A 20,109-nucleotide genomic window follows, 5' to 3' on the forward strand; every position below is an offset into this window, starting at 1 on the left:
CTGTTCAACTACAAAAGTTAATACAGACAAGACTTAATTGCCTGCCAGGTCCTGACCTTGTTTTGTTTCTGCAAGAGAAGTCACTGCTAACACAAACTGAGCAAACCTCTAAGCCAGACCCTGCAGCTGCCCAGGGGCCACAGCCTCTCTGAACAGCCAGGGGTCTGCCTCTGATGGGTTCCTTGATCAAATCCTAATTTACCTTTTAATACTCCTGAAGATCTAGCCAGGGAAGGAAAATATCTGAATTTGTACCCTATTCAACAGATTTTTTAAAAAATTGTCTCATGGCATCTTTGCAGTTTAAGTTGACAAATTTGCAGGTGTAGGATCTACATCTTCAATCACTTTTACAGAAAATAATGTCACAAAGCTTTGCAATGATTTTCTGAGTTACTTTTTCTGATATATAATATCATAGAATGGCCTGGACTGGAAAGGTCCTTAAAAATCATCTCATCCCATCCCCCTGCCACGGGCAGGGACACCTTCCACTATCCCAGCTTGCTCAGAGCCCCATCCAGCCTGGCCTTGGACACTGCCAGGGATGGGGCAGCCACAGCTGTTCTGGGCAACCTGTGCCAGGGCCTCACCACCCTTACAGGAAGAATTTCTTCCTCATATCCAATCTAAACCTTTTCTCTGTCAGTGTGAAGCCATTCCCCCTTGTCCTGTCACTCCAGGCCCTTGTCAAGAGTCTCTCTCCATCTTTCCTGTGGGCTCCTTTCAGGCTGAACAATCCCAGTTCTCTTAGCCTTTCCTCACAGGGGAGGTGCTCCATCCCTTTAATCAGTTTGGCCAGCCTGTCACAAATAAATTGTTATTTCCTCACCACCAAAATAAAAAAATCATTAATTTTTCTGTATGTTATTTTGTACTTTTATGATTTAAAGGCAAGGTTATTCTTTATAAATAACATGCTACAATGGTACATAAGGATATCTGCAGAGATACCTGAAAATCTTATTTGAAACTTGGACTTCCTGTATTTAGTGAAGTAATCAGCTTTACAGTTCTCACAGCAACATTAAAATCCAAAATACTTATACATTCAGGACTCAGGAAACCTGTTTGACAGTAAAGTTTTACTTACTAAGTTCGGTCTTCAACCTGGGAAGCACTATAGATGTTGCCCTACCTGATTTTTATATCAGCAAGCCTGATGGAAAAACTCATTTTACTCCATTGAAATTCCACAAAACACTCCACTAAACCCTGACTTTTCAGCTTCCTGTAAAGAGCCAAGCTCACTGAGCCCTGTCAGATTTGGAACAGGAGTTTATGGATTGGCAACCTCACCAGTGCCAGACAGCAAAGCAAGGACAGTGCATTCACCTGAAACTGAGACCACCTTAGCAAAATGTGATAACCTAAAGAAATTGTCCAAAACATCAAAGAAAACACCACTAATATGCAGCTGACCTTTTTCACTCCACACAGTTTTTTGTTTGTTTTGGTTGGTTGGTTGCTTTTTAATAGAAGATTTTTTAAAACTCCAAATTTCTAGGAAGGCTTAAAACTTTTATTCTTATCCCAAATTTGCCCTAAACCAGGACAGATCAGAAGAATGAAACGTGCTTAGTGATGCATTTGAACATATTTCAGCTTTCACAACTGAACAAAGATCTGCTCTCAGTGTTTTCAAAAGTGATATCCAATCTTTCCTATTACATTGGTTTTGCTTCCTCTCTTTATTTATTGTTTTTGAGCAGTTAAAAAACATTAGCCAGACTGAAAAGATGACTGAGAATATTTTAGTAAAGCACACGAGGGAGAAGCTGAGGATATCCAAAAGTAAGAGAGCTGTAGGAGTTGGGATTTTACAAATCAAGTCAGGTATTGCGAGATTCAGGACAAAACTATAATGCTCACATCCAACTTTGCTGCCAAATTAAATTTTCCACAACACAGTGCTCAACGTGACACAACTACCCAAAATTTACTCTTAAGAACTGGATTACTGTCTTTTAACTGTGGAAGCAGGTATAAAAAAATCTGGGGCTTACTAATTCTAGTTGTTTCCCTAATTCTGTGTCCTTTCAACTGCCCCTGCAGCACTGATTAACTTGTGTGTGTCAAGTGCAGGGAATAAAAAAGCTGTTTGAAATTCAAACAAGCCTCTAAGAGAAAATCAAGATAAGAAGCCCAAGCATTGAATCACAAGAAGTTTCTGTATTTTGAATTGCATATAAAGAGCCTTGTTTCAGGGTTTGTTTGTTGATTTTCCTTTTAAATGACATTGATTTTTATCTGTCAGAGGTCAAAGAACAAAAAACTTGACTACTGTTTTAATACCATACAGAAAAGAGCTGGAGGAAGCTTAACTTGGTGTCAAATCACAGAATCACAGAGCAAGCTGAGCTGGAAAGGACCCTCAGGGATAACCACCACATTTGGATATGCTACTCCAGCCTCCTCCTGCCAAGTATTTTCATACATTTCAACCCAATACCTTCACTCATGCAACAGCAATGACCTAAAGGGAAATGTCAAATGAATTGCCCACACTTTGTTATATAAGAAGATTACCAATTACAATCGTTATATCTAACTTTTGTTGTTACAAAAAGTATCACAGGCAATATTAAAACTGCAATTTCTTTCTGAGGAACGGGCATTTTACCTCAGACATTCTCTTGGAAAAGGTGATACTAAAAATTCGTTTTCCTGGACAAAGTCAAAAATCTTCAGAACAAAAAACAAACAAATATTCAAGTGTTTGAAACCTCACCAGCCTTAGTACAGGCCTCAGACATCTGAAATAGCAAAGTAAACAGTGGCAATGCCAAGCTGACTTCTTCCCTTTGAAAAGAACAAAGTTTGTCAGTAGCTTTCAGAGCTATTTTCTCTCAGCAGGGGCTGCAGAACTCTTGGTAACTCCTGCTCCTCTTCAGCCTCACTTCCCTTCTAACACTTGCTCTGCTCATTTCTCATCCTAAATTCATCAACAAACCTCTCTTCCTCCTTTCCATCATCCAGCAAGGCAGCACTGGAAGGACAGGGGAGGCTGATTTCCCCACATTCTTGTCTGCAGCCTATAGGCCACTCTTCAGGGCCCTCCTTCCTTTATTACTAAGCAATGAACAAGAACTGTTTTTAAATTACATACTTTGGACAGCACTTTGTTTCTCCTCAACAGCAATCAAAACGTGCAAATGAAAGAGGACAGAGGCAGACAGAGGCTGAGGCACAGAAAGAGTCACAAAATCAGCAACAAGAGCAACAAGAGCATTCCTGACACAACCTTTTGGCTACCACAGCCAAAACAGCCCCTCAAAACCTCAAGCAGTACTTAATATCAGACATGAATAAGTACATTTTAACCCTGTGTTTTTCTTGTTTAACTCTGTTTCCAAAACCTTACCTTGCAAGAATGTAAGTTCTTGGTTTGTTTCGTATTTGAACAGAACTGAGGCACTAAAACCAGAAATTATTTTTACTTCTCCAGAGATAGGGAACATAAAGCAGCTGAACCTCTCCTATGACTCCCCAGGAAAGAAATATGGAAATCCGGGGAGCTGGGATTCATCTCCCACACAGACGCAGGTCAGGTTGAGGGCTCCTGGTGCCAGTGTCAGCAGAGAGAAGCTGCCCCCACCAAGGGGCAGGTATCATGACAGCCCACAAAGTCCTAGGGTGAAATCCTTGCTCAGATTACACCTGCTAAAACTGGGCAAAATTCCACAGGGGCAGAGAAAGACAAGCCCTCCATGCTGGAGAAGTGGTGCTGGAAAGAGCCCTGCAGCTCAGGGAGACTCTTGACACCCATCTGCAAAACTCTTGGGGCTTTACAAAAAACATGCTTTTTTTTGTTTGGTTTGGTGCTTGTTTGGGGGTTTTTTTGGCTAAACCTGTTCTCAGAAAGGCCATTTTGCTTGAAACTTTCCACATTCAGCTCCAGGCATCTACCCTGGGTCCCAAATATCAAGGTTTAGCACCATAAACAGCTGAAACCAGGACCCATGTCAGGTAGTGCCTACACATCTACGTAGTGGTGGAATTGCTGGTTCAAGTAATTACGTGGAATCAGATTTACAAATAACAAATGAAAGTGTAAAGAAATCAGTCATAAGGGGGAATATATCCTTCAAGGAATTCAAATATGCATCTCTGATCAAGTGACAAAACACAGCACAGACAAGGTAAAAAATAAACCTTGAACTACTGTTCGTTTTCTCCGTTTTGATACCAAGTGTATCAAAGCGATGCAGCTTCACCCACATCCCTTTTTCTGCTCCAAGAAGTAGCAGACCTTTCAAAGCAAGCAGAAAACAGACTTTCAAGTGCAGAGGGCACGGCTTTGTGCTGCTGCCCAACAAACAGGCTCAGGCTCCAGCCGAGCAGCAGCGGCAGCGGAGGGTTCCAGAGATCTCACCGTGCCCCTTGGAAAACAATCTTCCAGGCTGGGGAAGTCAGAGATTGACCGACTTCTTCCTTTGCAGTGTGCTGTTAAAATACAGCGTAGCTGTGGTTTCTAGTGACACCAAGAACCACGCACAGGTGGTCTAGTTTAATCCCCTCATTATGTAAAAGCAAGGTAAAAAAGACTTCAGGGCATGCAGGTCAAACAATGTCCCCTCTCTTTACTGACTAATCCCCACATCACCCACAGCCCAGCTGAGAACTACACAAGTTGTGTGTCCTGTCTCAATTCAAAATCCAAGTCCTCTCTAATTTCCAGTTACCACCACACACAGCTTATGGGTAAACTCTCTTCCACATCAATCAATCACTTCTTTCCTTAATCCCCATTTTCTCTCCAATTCTGTTTGAGAATGAGCCCTTTGAACCAAGGATATTACATTTAAGCATACAGCCTCATAAATTATAATGCTGTAATTAAGTCTAATGTTATGTTCCCTCACACCGAGGCTGTGCTCTGTGAACAAGTAAAACTTCTGAAACAAACCAACTTCCCCTGGGGCTCATGGCCTGCTGCATTCCCCTGAGGCTGCTTTGTGGAAAGCTTTGTCTCATTGTTTATTTAAAGATGGCACTGCTGTTAGAGCATTTGAAACAAGCATCAAAATAAGGTTGTTATAAAAGCTGGAGCAGTGCCTAATTGCTGGTGAGAGTGGATAATTACAGAGGATATGAGCTTTGATATATGGATTGAATAGCAAGGTATGTGAGATACAGGGGTGTATTTATATGCCTATATCTCCACTTACATGGCATTTATTGTAAGATCAATGAAAGTAGTTAATAATGCATCTAATAGAGCTTATTAGTTATCACAGAAAAGAAATATACTGTGCAGCTGAAAAGTGTACATCACCATATATTCAAAGCAGCTGCAGAATTCAGACCAGGGCTGCTGCATTAGAAAGGCAACCAAGAGATCATATTCCTGAAAATGCCAATCCTACACAGTATTTAAAAAATAAATCAGAATCACACAATCAAAACTGTCAAATTTCACTGGTTCTATCAGGCTAGAGGATAAAGTACCTAGGAAACAAAACATGCAAGTACTTTTTCCCACAGAAAAGCCGAAATTCATGTTCCTGTCTCTCTCTTATGTATTATTTGGTTGTCTATGTGTCAGAATCAAATTATGATTAATTCTGGTTATGTCATTCTCACTTTCTTCAGGCTTTTTATTCTTTCCTGACTAATTACCTTTTTCCAGCTGGTACATGAAAGAAAAATTTGCTATTAATTAAAGGACGGATAGCCTGTTCCTTAACCATAGCTTACACATATAGAGATCAGGAGAGAAAGGTTGAAAAAATGAGTTCACTGATGAAAACATTACATTGGTGCCTTGGAACTATCATCAGTCACTACATCTCTTCTCTTAGCACCATTCCTGAAGCCACCAAGATGACATATTTTAGCCTTTGCTATACTTGCAACATTTTGATTTATGCTGCTTCTTAAGCACTTTCTACTTAATCTTGTCTCTTCACGGAGTATGATTGACTCAACCCCTCTGAGAAGGCCAAGTTCAACAAGACAACTAATTCACAAAAATCCAATGAAGAAGCCTGAATAAATCTGGAATATTTTGAGCAAGAAAATTCCAGCAAGCAACTTTCACGAATTAAGATAAGTTTTTCAAGGAAAATCAACACTACGTGCAAGGAAATGAGTCCAAAATGTTTTACGACACAGTTTTTGCTGCTAATTAGAAGTAAGTCTCAGCAACCCTCGTCATCCAGAGCCATCTATCACGGAGCAGGCAGGTCCTGCTGCATGCTCCATTAATTGTGTTCCAGGAGATCTCTCACTGCACATTTACGGAGGTGAAACAGGAATGCAGCTCCCCATGGAGACTAACAGGGCCATCGTCAAACTTTCCTACAGCTGATCCTGGCCATTGTCATTACTTATGGTTTTTTTTTCCCCACCTCTCCAGGCAAGAATATTTTCTTACCCTCATTGTACTGATAGGTGATTAATGCAGTTTTAATTGCCACCATGTATCACTGAGAGCATTCATAGCCAAAATACTGGGAAAGGTGGTCTCAACACCAGCCTAGGACAATGTGAGATCACTGGATTCATTGCCTGGCCCTGCCACACATCTCCTGTGGAACACAAGGCATCCAACTGAGCAGAAGCCAGAACACACTAAAAGCTAAATAAGTAAGGGAAAGCCCTACAGAATTAGCACAGTAAAATAATCCAGTACCAAACCTATCTTGCAATGACAGAATGCTACCAATGGATCTAAATTGCTTTTCCCAAACATTTCCTTGGCTATCAGCTCATACATCCAAAAGCATTCTCATTTTTTAAAAGGAAGGAGGGCAGGTTAGGAAACTCAGAGGGCCTTGAGGTTGGAAAAGCCAAACTACATATCATCACACCTCAAAGCAGCATCTAAACTCAGAGGAAGCCCAGAGCCAAGCAGACAAAAAAGAGCAGGGGATTTCTTGGGCTCTCAGTATCTCAAGAATCCAAAGGTCTGCAGTAGCCAACAGGGAATGCTGAGGCCTGAAACCCTCTCCTTTACCATGATCCACAGGTGCCCCTCTCCTTGTGGGATCCACAGCCTGGAACATTCTCCTGGAGACAGATGGTTACACCTCTTCTTCCAAAACTGAGCAAAGCTGCTTTATTTTAAAACACAGACCGAGGAGCAAGAATTGGAGCAGATTGGAGCAGCAGTGCCCAACTTCCCTGCTCCCATCCCACCCTACAGCACTAACCCCAGATGCAGACGAGAGGCTGTTTCCTCTTCTGACTAAGAGGGATCAAAGCTGAAAGCAGAGCCTTTCTGCTCACATCCAACAGCTGTTTATAGCACAGAGACAAGGAGGGACAGGGCAAGGACACAGGCTTCTTCCAGCTCCAAGAAGTGTTCCAAGGCTTTGGGACCCACTTACAGAATGTAGTTACAGCAATTCTCAAACCCTCTTTGTAGAGGGAGGTGTGGAAAGGCACTCCTGCCCTCACCTAGCATCTGTCAGCATGCTCACCTGGACACAGGGCCACGGATCATCTGTCTCCTAAAAAGAGATGGTTTATACCTCCTAAACTACACCAAAGCAAGATTTTCACACTCAGGTTACAGTTGATATAAACCTGGCCCAACACATGATCTGGACAGCTCAGCTACATCTTCCTCTCAGCTTTTATTTTTCTGGCAACGCTGAGCATGTGAAAATTTCTGCACTGGCAAGTGAGGAAAAAATACTCCAAAATTCAAGAAACAGCCTATATATTCTTCGAAATCTCCCTCAAAACTCATGTGTTGAGTTGGATCAACCCTTCAAGGAGTGGTGTCCACTGATGTGACAGACTTGCCCTGCTTGCAGAGGTGCTGTGCATTTTTTTACCTTATTTATAGAATGGCCTCGCTCATGCTTTGTTTAAGAAACAATTAGCCTTTGACAGCTTAAAATAAACAGGACTGTCCCTCTGCTGAACAGTCACTAGCCCTGAGCTGGATTTCAAGCTTTTGAAACAGCATGAGACTCCCCAGTGGGCTCAGTAGTGTTAGAGAGCTGCTGGGCAAGCCAACCTTTCAGAACAGCACCCTGAGCAATCCGAGCAAGAGCAATCAAACAAGGATTCACATTAGCCAAATGAAGCAAGTAATCATTCCCAGTCCTACCCCACTTCATCCTCACCAACTAGAGGCACCTTTGGAAGGTGAGGCCTCCTCTTTCCAGAGATTTGCAGAGAAACCTGCAGGAATGCAGAAGGTGCAGGAGTTCAGCAATGGTTGCACACCAAAAATGCAGCTGGCCAAGCTTTTTCCCTGAACAGAAGAGGTTTTTCTGCCTCCTGTGTTGCTGCAGCCAGTCCAAAGGCAGCAATTGCAATAGCTGGCACAACGTCATTTGGCACCACAGTTTTAAATTTCAGTCCAAGCTCCTGTACCACCAACAGAGGGGTCAGCATTCCCACTGAGTAGCCATGGGAGTTTTCCATTGGTGACTTCAAGCTTCCCAGAGCTCCTCCACTCCAGCCTCCTGGTTCTGCAGGTGCCTTTACCATGCCAAGGAGCAGGGCACAAAAAAGCTGTACTGAAAAGCCAACAGAGGTACATCAGCATTCTTGAACTCCTGTCTCATCCCAGGTAGTTTTCTTGAGCTGTGTTTTCCGGCTAAAAGAGAGCCTGGATAGAAAATGTTGGCTCAAGCTCACTTGTTTCTTCTAGTAAAGAGCTCCCATGTGCCCTAGGCAAGCCTGGATCTTGGCTTCCCTTCTATAAAACTGGGAGTAAATGTCCTGCCTTAACTCCGAGGAGGGAGTTAACTCAGGGGAGGATCAGCAGTCTGAATTCTGTGACAGGGCGATGCAAACACGTATTCAAGTGATGACAATTGTACAAGCACACAGCAGGAACATCCATGACACGAGCAGGTGTTCTCAGAAAGGAGGAACACAATGAAAAGCAAAAGCACGGCACATTCAGCTTCCTCCGAATAACAGAACCCAGCGATGAGACACAACAACACCACCAACCAACAACAAACCGTGCCAGCAAAAAGGAAGTGCTGGGGAGAACAAGAATAAGAAACAATATCCAGCAATTAACAGCTGCAGAAAGCGAAATTTTTCAGACAGGATTTAAAGTTGTAAGAGACAGCAAAACAAAAGATGTGAGACAACATGGGGAGTCACAGAGAGACGAGGCGCCAAATTAACAAACAGAGGAACACACCATGGAAAAACACTTGTCAACAGATCAAAAGAGTGAACAGCAAGGATTGGACGCAATAATAAGATTTCAAAAAATATAAGACCTTGAACAGCAGCTCTTTTCCAGTAACAGCAGCACACCAAGTTAACTTAGACATTCATTGTTTGCATTTTCACGCCGACAGTCTCCCCATCACAGGGTCTCAGAACACAGTGAGCCCAACACAAACACGGAGCAGTACCCAGGCACACATTAACTTGCCTTAGTAAGTTTCACTGCTACTCTGAGGGTGCCACTAATGTTTAAGCAGATATTTACAAGAGTTTGACCTTCCTTGCCAATCGCTTACAACCATGCAGCACAGCAACTGTTTCCAGTGGCAAAGGTTTCAGGACATGCCACAAAGTCACTGAAGCTCCTGCAGCTCTCCTGCAAACATCAGAGGGAAACCACGGCACCCTCGGGACAGGTCGCCGCAACCGAACTACAGGATGGTTTTTAAAAATGTATCAACGTAAAGAAATGTATCAGTGTATCTCTGTCATTCTGCGCTGAGGCTTTCCCTCCTGGATTCCAAAAGGGTGATTTAAAGAGGTCACTGTTAATAAAAACCTGAAACAAGCAGCGGTTCAGTGAAGTAGCCACAACTAAAATGCATATTTTCGCAAAGAGAAAGAGCTCACGGGAAAAACATCCCCATGAAGCTAAACAACTGATTATAAATATCTCATTACTGACAAGCAGTGTCAAGCAGATTGTGCTGGACACAAACCTGAAATAAAGAGATGCACATTTAACCAACTGACTACGACGATGAGCAAAAAAGCAAAGGTTTTGCCTTTTACGTATTTGTCCAAAATTCTCGGAGGGGCAATAAAACTCAATTAATTCAAAGGTCAGCTATACATAAAGCCCGTAGCAAGGCGTTTGGGCAGGGCAGGGAGCGGGCTCCGGTGCTGTGCTCGGGACCGGCGCGGGGGCGCAGCCCCGGCAGGAGCCGAGCGGGGATCCCGGCACCGCCGCCGGCACCGCGGCCGCCCGGGCCCCGCTCGGGAACTTCTCTCATCCCCTGCCGCTCCCCATCACTTCCTACTTTCCCCGCTCCGCCGAGCAGCGCTGCCGCCCCTTCCTGTGCCGCTGCCGCCGGCGCTGCCCGCGGGCCGGCTCCGCGCAGCGCGCCCGGCTCCGCCGCCCGGCCCCCACTCACCCCAGCGTGCTGATGAACCCATTGACGGAGCCCTCCGCGTACAGGGACACGATGTCCCCGATGTACAGAAAGCTGGACATTTTCTCAGACATTCTGGTTCATCTTCCAGCTGGGTTCCGCGCTCCTCCCCTCCAAGGTGGAAAAAAAAAAAAAAAAATTTAAAAATGAAAAATAAAATCAAAGCGAATGACAGCGATCCGTGGGGAGGCCGGGAGCCGAGGCGGGCGGGCGGGGGGCTGAGCGCGGCCCCCGAGGTGCGGAGAGGGCTGACAGGAGCGCGGTGCGCGGCTCGACACGGCCCGGCCCCCGCCCGCCCCCCGCGCTCCGCCCCTGCCCGCCCCCGCCCCGCCCCGCCCCGGGCAGAGGACGGAGCCCCGGGCACGGCAGCCAGCCCCGGGCACGGCACCCAGCTCCGGGCATGGCACCCAGCTCCGGGCAGGCAGCCCCGGATCACCTGCGGGCTGGGGAAGGGCTGCCGAGCTCTCCAGTCAGTGATTGCCCGGGGCTGGAACCGCGGGGGCAGCGCTTAAGGGGCGCAGGCCGAAATCGGGCGGTGTGAGGGGACGGCGGCCCTTCCTCACAGCCGCCCGCTCCACCCAGAGAGTGGGCTTGGAGTGGTCGCTAAAAGTGTCACCTTCTGTTTTATGGCTTGCAGACTTCAGGAGCCACAACTCCTTTAGTTAATGTTTTTAATGAGACGCAGACCATGCTGCTGTGCAGGAGTTCACAGGGTGGGTCAGGCCGAAGGGACCACAGTGGGTCAGCTGGTGCCATCTCCGTGCTCCAGAACATTCTGGAGCACAGGGCACAGGATTGTGTCCAGAGGGGTCTGGAATATCCCCAGTGAGGAGACTCCACACCCTCTCTGGTCTCTGTTCAGGGCTCAGTCCCTGCACAGGACAGAAGTTGTGCCTCCTGTCAGTGGAGCCCCCTGGGCTCAGTCCCTGCCCGTGGCTCTGGTGCCATTGCTGGGCCCTGCTCGGAGCCCTCCTGCACACAGGGACACCCAGGGCTGAGGGCCCCTCTCACCCCCAACAGCACACATTTCCATAAGAAAATTACCACCAATTTAACGATAAAAAAGCCCCACGCTCAATGTAGAGATCATCCTGGAAGCCCAGGCCATTGCAGCCTCCCCAGCAGAGTGGGGCTGCCAGGGCTTCCCCAACACGCCCAGCTGGAAGAGGGCACGGTTGTCAGAGAGGCTGCAGCCCACGCCTTGGTGGCCAAAGGGGCTCAGGGAGGCTGCACAAACCCACTCAGCTCCAGCTCACTGCCCAAAACTAAGGGCCAGCCCACCACACCATGCATCCAGTATCAGATGGAAGTGTTCAGTTTCAAGGTAAGGCTATCCCCAGCAGGAGACTATTATTTTTAAAAATACTGTGCATTTTTTAAACAAAAATGTAATTTTCACTAATGGTTCTAAGAATCAAACTATTTCTACTTCTTATGATTTTTCAGGTGTAATTTACCTAACTTTCACAGCTCTCCTAATTACAAGCAAACTCAGTAACAGTATTTGTTAACCACTATATTTTTAAAAAATACTGTTTGCAAAAAATACTGTTGAAAAAAGAGCCTGATCAAGTACCAACTCTGAAGTTATAAGAATATTAATCTAATCGCAGGAGTGTGCACACTGGTGGTAATGAGTCACAAGCTGAGGGTTTCACATTTAGATTTAATCTCTCAGATCTATAACTTCCAACCTAATTGCACTTCTGAGCATAAATGGTAGAGATTAGAAATGATGAGTCTCCAAATTTAGAAAAAGGGTCTTACCATCTAGATATATGTTTATGCCATTCTAGAGGTCCCTCTTTTGCTCTTTTATAGTGAATATACTGGATTTGCCATTTTCTTTTGTACCCATTGGGATACAAAGACACCAGCAAAGATCCTCCTATGGAGACAGGCTGAGAGAGTGAGGTTTGTTCAGCCTGTGGAACAAAAGGCTCTGGAGAAGCCTTATAGCCCCTTTCAGTACCTAAAGGGGGCTTGCAAAAAGCTGGAGAGTAACTTTTTACAAGGGCATGGAGTGATAGAAGGGAGAATGGCTATAAACTGAAAAAGGGTGGGGTTAGATTGGATATTAGGAATAATTTCTTCCCTGTAAGGGTGGTGAGGCCCAGAGAAGCTGTGGCTGCCCCATCCCTGGCAGTGTCCAAGGCCAGGCTGGATGAAGCTCTGAGCAACCTGGGATAGTGGCAGGTGTCCCTGCCCATGGCAGGGGGTGGCACTGGATGAGCTTTGATGTCCATTCCAACCCAATCCATGTTGTGATTCCGTGCACACACATATACAGGCCCTAGATCTGACACTTCCCCAAATTCTTCCAGCTCAGTCTCCCGGTGTCACCACAGTTGTTAAATCCTTCCTGGAAAAGCTGCGTGAAGAGAACGGGTGCCAGAGTCCTCATTCAGGAACCAGCCCTTGCACAGGAAAACCAAAGATGAGGCCCTTCAAACTGCCCTAAACACGCAGAGCAAACCCCAAAGCTGGACTAATTTAAAGCACATCAGAATTAGAAACTGAAAGTCCAAGCAGCACAAGGCACGAGAGGGCAGAGAAGCTCTGGCTCCCTGCCCACGTGCTGACTATGTGAAAAGCACTGACCCAGGAACCCTCCAGGAGCCACCACACAGAGGGCTCAGGTGTTTTATTTCATGGAAATGTGGTTCTGGACAGCTGGAGCTGAGCAGCAAAGGCTTTACAATGCACTGACAATATCCTGTGCCCTCCTGACCCTGTTTAACTCAGCCATTTTATACCAGGCTCTAATGGCCTAATTAAGATACTTTAGCCAGGGCGGTTTCACATTTCCCAGCAGTAAATGAAATCCTGGCATGCCTTAGATCAGTGGGAGTATTCCTGAAAATGAACTTCAGAACTTGGCCAAGCAGCAGGATTATCTGTCCTTGGTGTGCCTGGGAGCAAAGCTCCATTTGGAACCATTCTGTCAGGAGGGGACAGCTCTGTTGCCTAAACACAGGTAATTGGGGCCCTTGGAAATGTCCTTTGGTACCTGAGACATCCCTGTGGGTGGTCAGCAGCGAGGCAGGACTGCTGTGTCCTTGACAGCTCTGCCTGCACAGGGAGAAAGGAGCCCACAGGTTTTGCCACTACAGGAAGGTTAATTCAGGTCACTTTAGAAGATATTTGGCATTTGCTTGCCATGGCAAAGCTGGAAATTGATAGGAGTCCTACACTTGCAGTCATCTTTGCTTCTTTTCCCCCTCAAGGAAATCAAGGCACAGGCTGCATTCTCCTTCACTTCTAGGCTTGTTCATCTTGGCTCAGGCTGGATGGTGCCAGCAGCTGAACACAGTTGCCACCTCGTAGCTCTGTGATACACATGGAATGAACTGGAAATCTCAATCCAAGCAGAGAAAGCTGTTAACTAAAAATGAGCCCTATGAAATGAGCAAAAAGTCATATGTGAAGGCAGTCAAGTATTTAGGCTTCATTTTAAACCTGTCCCATTGAAACACCCTGATAAATCTCATTGAAGTTACCAGGTGATTTGTATGCTCAAAATAAGCCAGCCCTTACCCACTTTTGTAGACCAGGTCTTAAACTGGTAGAAAGATCACCCTGGAAAAGCAGATCTGAGGAACCCTTCCTCTTCTTCTCCTCTTAGACAGGAAACATAAGTAGTGACAATCCTCCAGCATTTTTAACAAGCATTAACTCTCTCTATTAAAAATAATGATTATACCTCTCTGAGTGCTAGTTTTATGAAGATGGTATCTGGAAAAATTTAATTAAAATGAAAGAGATTTTGTCATAACAAGTCTACATAGAAAAAGATAAAACAGGGCCGGAGATTACAATGGAATATTGCTTCATTTATCTGGAGCAGAAATACACTAAATGGGTTATTTGGATAAATATGGATTTTTTTACTACAGTTTTAACTTTGTAATTAGCTGCAGGGTGAAGGTGAGGCTGCTTAGTCAATAACTGGGATATATTTTCCATCAGTTATCTCTGGCAATCTTTTGTTCCAAAACTGGGAATACAGGCTTTGCTGTGAAACAGGAACCAGATGCAGGAATCATCAGCTGGTGCTGACAGGCTGCCCTGGTGCACATATTCCTCTGTACATTGTAAAAGTGAGGAAGTCTTCCTTTCTCAGTTCTCATTTCTAGTCTATTACTTATTTTCGGAAAAGAAAATATTCAAGCAATTTCTGTAGTGGTACTCTGACATTAAGTCTCTTTATAGAAGACATATATTTTAATGCAGGGAAATTTTACCTTGATGTCTAGGTCCTAGATTTTGATGTTCATTCCAGTGCTGAGGCACAGAGGAGAAGCGGAGAGAGGTCAACACAAACACCCCATTGCAGCACTAAGCATCCACCTTAGATGTGAAAATACACAATAGTAGAGAGTCCTCAGACTCCAAAAACTCACTGAGTTAACTAGGCCGATGTCATCCTGTTCCTGCTCTTTTCCCACCCCTCACATCTTAGGAAGATGTCTGAATTTCCTGCTCACCTTGTCTAAACAGGGGAGGCTCCTGACAGAAGCTGAGCATTTTATGCATTTGAAAATTGTCTAATTGGAAAGGTTTTAATCTCACCTACACAGCCTCCCTGTTGGATGAAGTTACAGATATATTGGGCCACTCCAGGGAAGCAAACTGAACCAACCAGAGCCTTATACAACAGGCAGCATTGATGTTTGTTTTCTCGAGAGAAGAGGATAGTGCTTTCCAGCTGCAAGGGGAAAGGGGGAAGAGAAGAATGCCTTTAACTGTTTTAATACAATAGATGTAGATGGGAGCAGGCCAGAATCCAGGCAGGCACCCCAGAGCTTTAGCATGAAGCTATATGAAAGTTTGGACTCAAAGCTTTGGGTTTGCTTCTTACCTTTCTAATAGACAAGGAGGAAAAAAACAACAACAACAAAAAACAACCATTCCAGATATTTTTATATTTAAAATCCAACTCTGATTTTAAAGCCCATTTGTAGCTGGAGTATTTTTAATAAACTTCTCTCAAGCAAAGCACAATTAACAGCTTACTTGAGGAAGGCCTGGTTTTTCAAGGCACCCAATGAAGTTTCCCACAGCAGCTGAAGACACCCATTACCTTGTGGACAGTCATATTTGAGCCAGCCAAGCTCTTCCCTGAGCACAATGGAATTTCAAAACACTGATGTATAAAATCAGTGTGACTTGGCCCATAGGTTGGATCAGAGAGCTCCAGAACAGCTCATTTTGACAGTACCCGCACACAGGAATTGATTTACTGCTGGTAGAGCTTTGTTTTACTTTGCCTGTAGCAAACGTCAGAGCAGGAGCTGATTTCTTGAGAGATAGCCAGCTGTGGGGACTCATTTTGCCTTTTTTCTCCTTGTGGGAGTTAACTCTTTCTGATGTTGTTTCAAACTATAGGTTGGTATTGGAGCCATAGGAAGTATCAAACATCTGGTTAAAAAAAAAAATTACACCAACAGAATACCCCGGGGAAAAAGAGGCCTGACGGAGATAAATGTGATTTAGTAACGTAATAAAGCAGTGAATCATGCAAAATAAGCATCATTACTTGGTTGAGAATAATGAGAAAACCAGAATATGGAGCATTCAGTGCTGGTTTACCTACTTCATTCAACCTGGCTTAGATAGGAACAGGAAATTCCAGCTCAATTCCTAACACCTTGTTTTGGAAAGGACTTCCCCTTGGAGGGAAACACATTTTTTCTTAACATTAGAAAATGAACACCTCTTGCAGGCGATCTCCTGGGGGTTTCACTAGGAAATGGGTGTGAGCTTTACATCCTCACTGGGTCACATTGTGGTGTGAATGAACAGACAGGGGCTGTCTGACTTGCTCTTTGCTACATCTGAATTTACAAGAGCTAATATACGCATTAATTTAAGTATTTAAATAATCACTACCTTGCCATAGTAATCTCTTGAAAGAAACAAACCTAGAAATAAAGGAAACTGAAGCTATTTGTGAATTAATACCTTAAGTAAAAGGAGTTTAGATTAAAGAGGAAGCTTGGCCACCCTTGTAGCTGTGGCAAGACACAGCAGCTATGTAAATAAACCCTTAGAGCAGCTCCAAGCCATTCCAGAGAAGATATTTCCCCTTGCTGTACATTCGAGCCTCTCCGAAATCAGTTTCCAACTGTTCCACCACCAAAGCTGTCCATTCAAAGAGCCAAACACGAAAATCCAACCAAAGCAGAAAGCACAATGTGCCTTTCTCTGGGGGAAAAAAAAAAAAAAAAACAAACCAACAAACTAACCCCTACAGAAAGGATGCTTTATTTAGAGGGTTCAGGAAGTTGAAGCGTTGCCTTCTATCAGCTCCCGACCGCAGAGCGAGCATCAGGAAGCGCACAAAAATGAACTCACTATTCCTGCAGGGAGCAAGTGCCAGCGGCTACACCGGCTTTGCTTCCAACCTTGCAGCCCTCCCTGCCAGCCCCCACAGCCTTGTTAATCAGCCACTGTCTCCTGGGGCTGCTGGGCTGCTCCAAAACGAAGCCTTTCCCTACCAAGCAGAGAAAGAGGCGCATGCCTTGTTTGAATTTTCTCTTTTGCCAGCTGTCCTGAGACTTCAGAAACCTGAAAACACAGAGAAAATAGTGAATCATCATCATAAAAAGGGGGGGGGGAAAGCCTCCTGTAGAGGAGTGTAATTAAAAAGCAGTTGTGTTTTGAGTGTTGTCATTAATACTGGCTGGCCCAATGGCAGCAGTTACAGTGTGGTTACAGCATCAGCAATATACAGCAGTTATTAAAATAAATATATTTTAAACTATGCAAGCAATATTCCGCATAAACTCAATGTTGCCTCTTTTTTTTTCCAACTCCAAAACTGAGAAAGTTTTGCAAAAATTTCCACAGTAAAGTCTAAGAAAAACAACAGTTCTAGTCAGAGGTCTAAAAAAATACAGCTTTATTTCCAAGCTGGATAACGTGGCAATTGTTAGCAACTAACTAAAAAAGTGAAAAATACCTGTAATTGCTGTATGGCTGCAGTTTAATCGTAGCCATGGAGCTTGGAAAGCATACCTGAGGAATATCTCCCTACCTTTCCTAATTTTATTGTGCAGAGCCTCAGGAAAGATGCTTCAAACCTGTGGAAGCTTTGCACTTCAAGACTGCTTAAAAAGCCTTGTGCTTTTGATGTTTTTTCTGATCAGTGATTTTTTTTTTCCTTTCTGAAAAGCTTTTGCAAAAGAAATACAGCTCTATTTTTTTGCCAGAATTGTCTTCTTTCACCAGCATACTGGCCATGTTTAGAGTGAAAAAAAGAGGGCTGTGGACAACTTTTTTCTTTTTGGGGTACATTAAAAATAACTGGGGAGGGGAAAATTAAGATTAGTTTTGGTCAAGCAGCTGCCACCAGCCCATCTTTCCTGGGCCACACCAGCATTTCATTGGGATGAAGTGCATTTCTCTTTCTGGTTCAGATTCAGGCAAGGAAACATCAGGAAAAACAGCTTTTTTTCAAGAGAGCCAGTCTTTCCTCATGAAAGCAGGGGCCACAGATCTTCACCTTGTGCCCATTCTAGCTTTCAGATGGGTAAAATAAATTGAAAATACCATTTTAGGGAGGGGAACACAAGTCAACAGGGGGTAGTTGGCACTGCATTTCCAGAGAAGTCATTTAGGGAGGTCTGGAGTCATTAAAGCCCATTTAAAGCCATCACTCCTCTCCCTCACCCCAAGAATTGGTGTTTCTCAGAAATGTGTTTGTAAGAGAAAATTGGAGATCAGGAATTCTACTGGTCACTGTGAGACTTTTTTTGATGGGGATGTCCGAGAAATCCTCTTTGACAGCCTCAGCCTCCTGTGCCCTCACCTCTGATGGATGCTGGCTCTTTCCAAGGCCATTTCTGCTTTTACCTCTCTCAAAGTAATCTGCAGATTACTTTCCAGGACACTATGGAATTATGTAATCAGCACAGCCAAATGTCTGGGCTGTGATTCCAAGGAGACAGAAAATACCTTTGATGGCAAATGTGGACCAAGATTTGAGGTTCTCACCACCATTTTTTCAAACTGATTTTATGCTCAGATGAAGGAAGTGCCCCATATGGGAGATGTTCTCAAAGTATTTCTGTAATCTCAGTCCAGCTGTGCCCAGGAAATGAGAGTTTGAGTAAGAATAAGAAAGGAGAAACTATTTCAGTGAATTTTTAAAATAAATTACTATGGAATTATGGACATCATCAAAACATTACAGCACATTTGGATTCCCCATACTGGAGTCTCTCTCTTCCTACCAGTCCAGAATGCAGTGGGTTGAAACAAAAATCTTATCTAAAAGTATGTTGAATGCTGGACTGCTAAATTTATCTGGAACTCAAAAAAACCCTTGCATACTAATCACATGGAAATACCTGATTTGCTTTTTCATTTAGGAATGCATTGTGCATTTGCCTGTATCCCCTTCCAGTATTTAACATTGTATTAAAGGTGTAAGACATGAGTCAGAAAAAACCTGCTTTATGTTCATGCCTTGTCTCTGAGAACTGTTTGTGTTTATTTCGTGGGTAGTTTTTAAATATGTTCCCCGTTTGGGTGTCTTCCTTAGCCACAACAAATGTTAGCAGAACAGCTGAATCCTGAAAAGCTGAGACATTCAATTTCATCTCCTCTGGCATCATAAAATTTAAATAGATCCGTGATGTGGATGCTTGATGAAATAAATCCCTGTTTCAGTGGATTTTACCCAAATCAGTGAAATAACCTCCAGTTTCTCAGCAGCTCTTGCAAGATGTTTTTCATCTCTGCAGCAGTGGAAGTTAGAAAAATGTGTTTAGGAAATTAGATTTTAACTAATCCGTGGGCAACCACAAACGAGTGCATTAAAAAAGCAGAACCATCACCCACCATTTCTATTTTATCAACCCAAGAAAGGAAAAGTTAGCAGCAGATTAATTATTTTACCAGTAAAACTGGATTTTGCTTAAAAAGCACAGAAGAAATGCATATTGTTACCATGTCGCAGGCAAAGAAAGGGCTGGAGATAGCTTTGTAAACCCCAAAATTTAAAATGCACATGGATACATTTAGCACAACACTTGACATTATCTCCTCAGTGATCTGCAGAGATATTAAAGTGCTGGTTGAAAGCAGATGGGTAACATGAAAGCAAAGCCTTCCCTCTGACATCAGCACAATCAGCACCTCTGTTTCACAGCCAGGCTGGGAACTGTCACCTCTTCAGTGGCAGGCACATAAAAGCACAGACAGGAGATGTCCTGCCTGGTGCACACTTGTTATTCAACAGCTGCAAGCACCAAGAACAGGCTCATGAGCAATAGGACATGATTACATCAGGGCAGACTGCATGGGCATTCACCCACAAGTTTATTAGAGAGATTATTAATGCAAAAATGAGGGTGTAAAGACAAAAAGGGGGGGAAAGTGCTGATTTCTATCAAATTTCCCCCTCAAAATGGTACCGTTTGCTATCTGACATCTAGGAGAAAAACTTCACGTACTTCCCATGGCAACCAGAGGCTGTAGAAATCCCCTGATCTGCCTCTCTGGCAGCTGGCTAGTAGAGCAAAAGAGGAACAGGCAAATGTTTCCACGAGGACACTGCTGAACCCCTCTCCAGGACAGGGAAGGGGACAGAGGATGTGGTTTGGTTGGTCCTCAGTGCCATTTCTGCAACAGTGAAAAGCACTAACAAAGCACCATTCCTGCAGCATCCCCATTGTCCTGGTTTAGGACAAATTTTGGAGGAAACCTCTGAATGAGGTCCCTCTGGAAAAAAAAAAAAAAATTGGAGAGAAGTGGAAAAAAAAGAAAATTGTTTATT

At 44.1% G+C, this 20,109-nt stretch overlaps 1 protein-coding gene across 2 annotated transcripts in view; it reads right to left on the reverse strand.

Moving 5' to 3' along the window:
- The window catches only part of ITPR2 (inositol 1,4,5-trisphosphate receptor type 2), a 246,428-nt gene extending 235,921 nt beyond the window's left edge, over window positions 1-10,507 (reverse strand). For both annotated transcript variants that reach the window (XM_088164715.1, XM_014889087.2), the window contains exon 1: window positions 10,308-10,507. In XM_088164715.1, the coding sequence (XP_088020841.1) occupies window positions 10,308-10,399 (92 nt within the window). In that variant the 5' untranslated portion in view covers window positions 10,400-10,507. The remainder of the gene's footprint in view (window positions 1-10,307) is intronic.
- Between the last annotated feature and the right edge of the window lie 9,602 nt (window positions 10,508-20,109).

This window comes from Sturnus vulgaris, chromosome 5 (genome assembly GCF_052056855.1).
Source record: "Sturnus vulgaris isolate bStuVul1 chromosome 5, bStuVul1.hap1, whole genome shotgun sequence".
In the NCBI taxonomy this organism is placed as follows: domain Eukaryota; kingdom Metazoa; phylum Chordata; class Aves; order Passeriformes; family Sturnidae; genus Sturnus; species Sturnus vulgaris.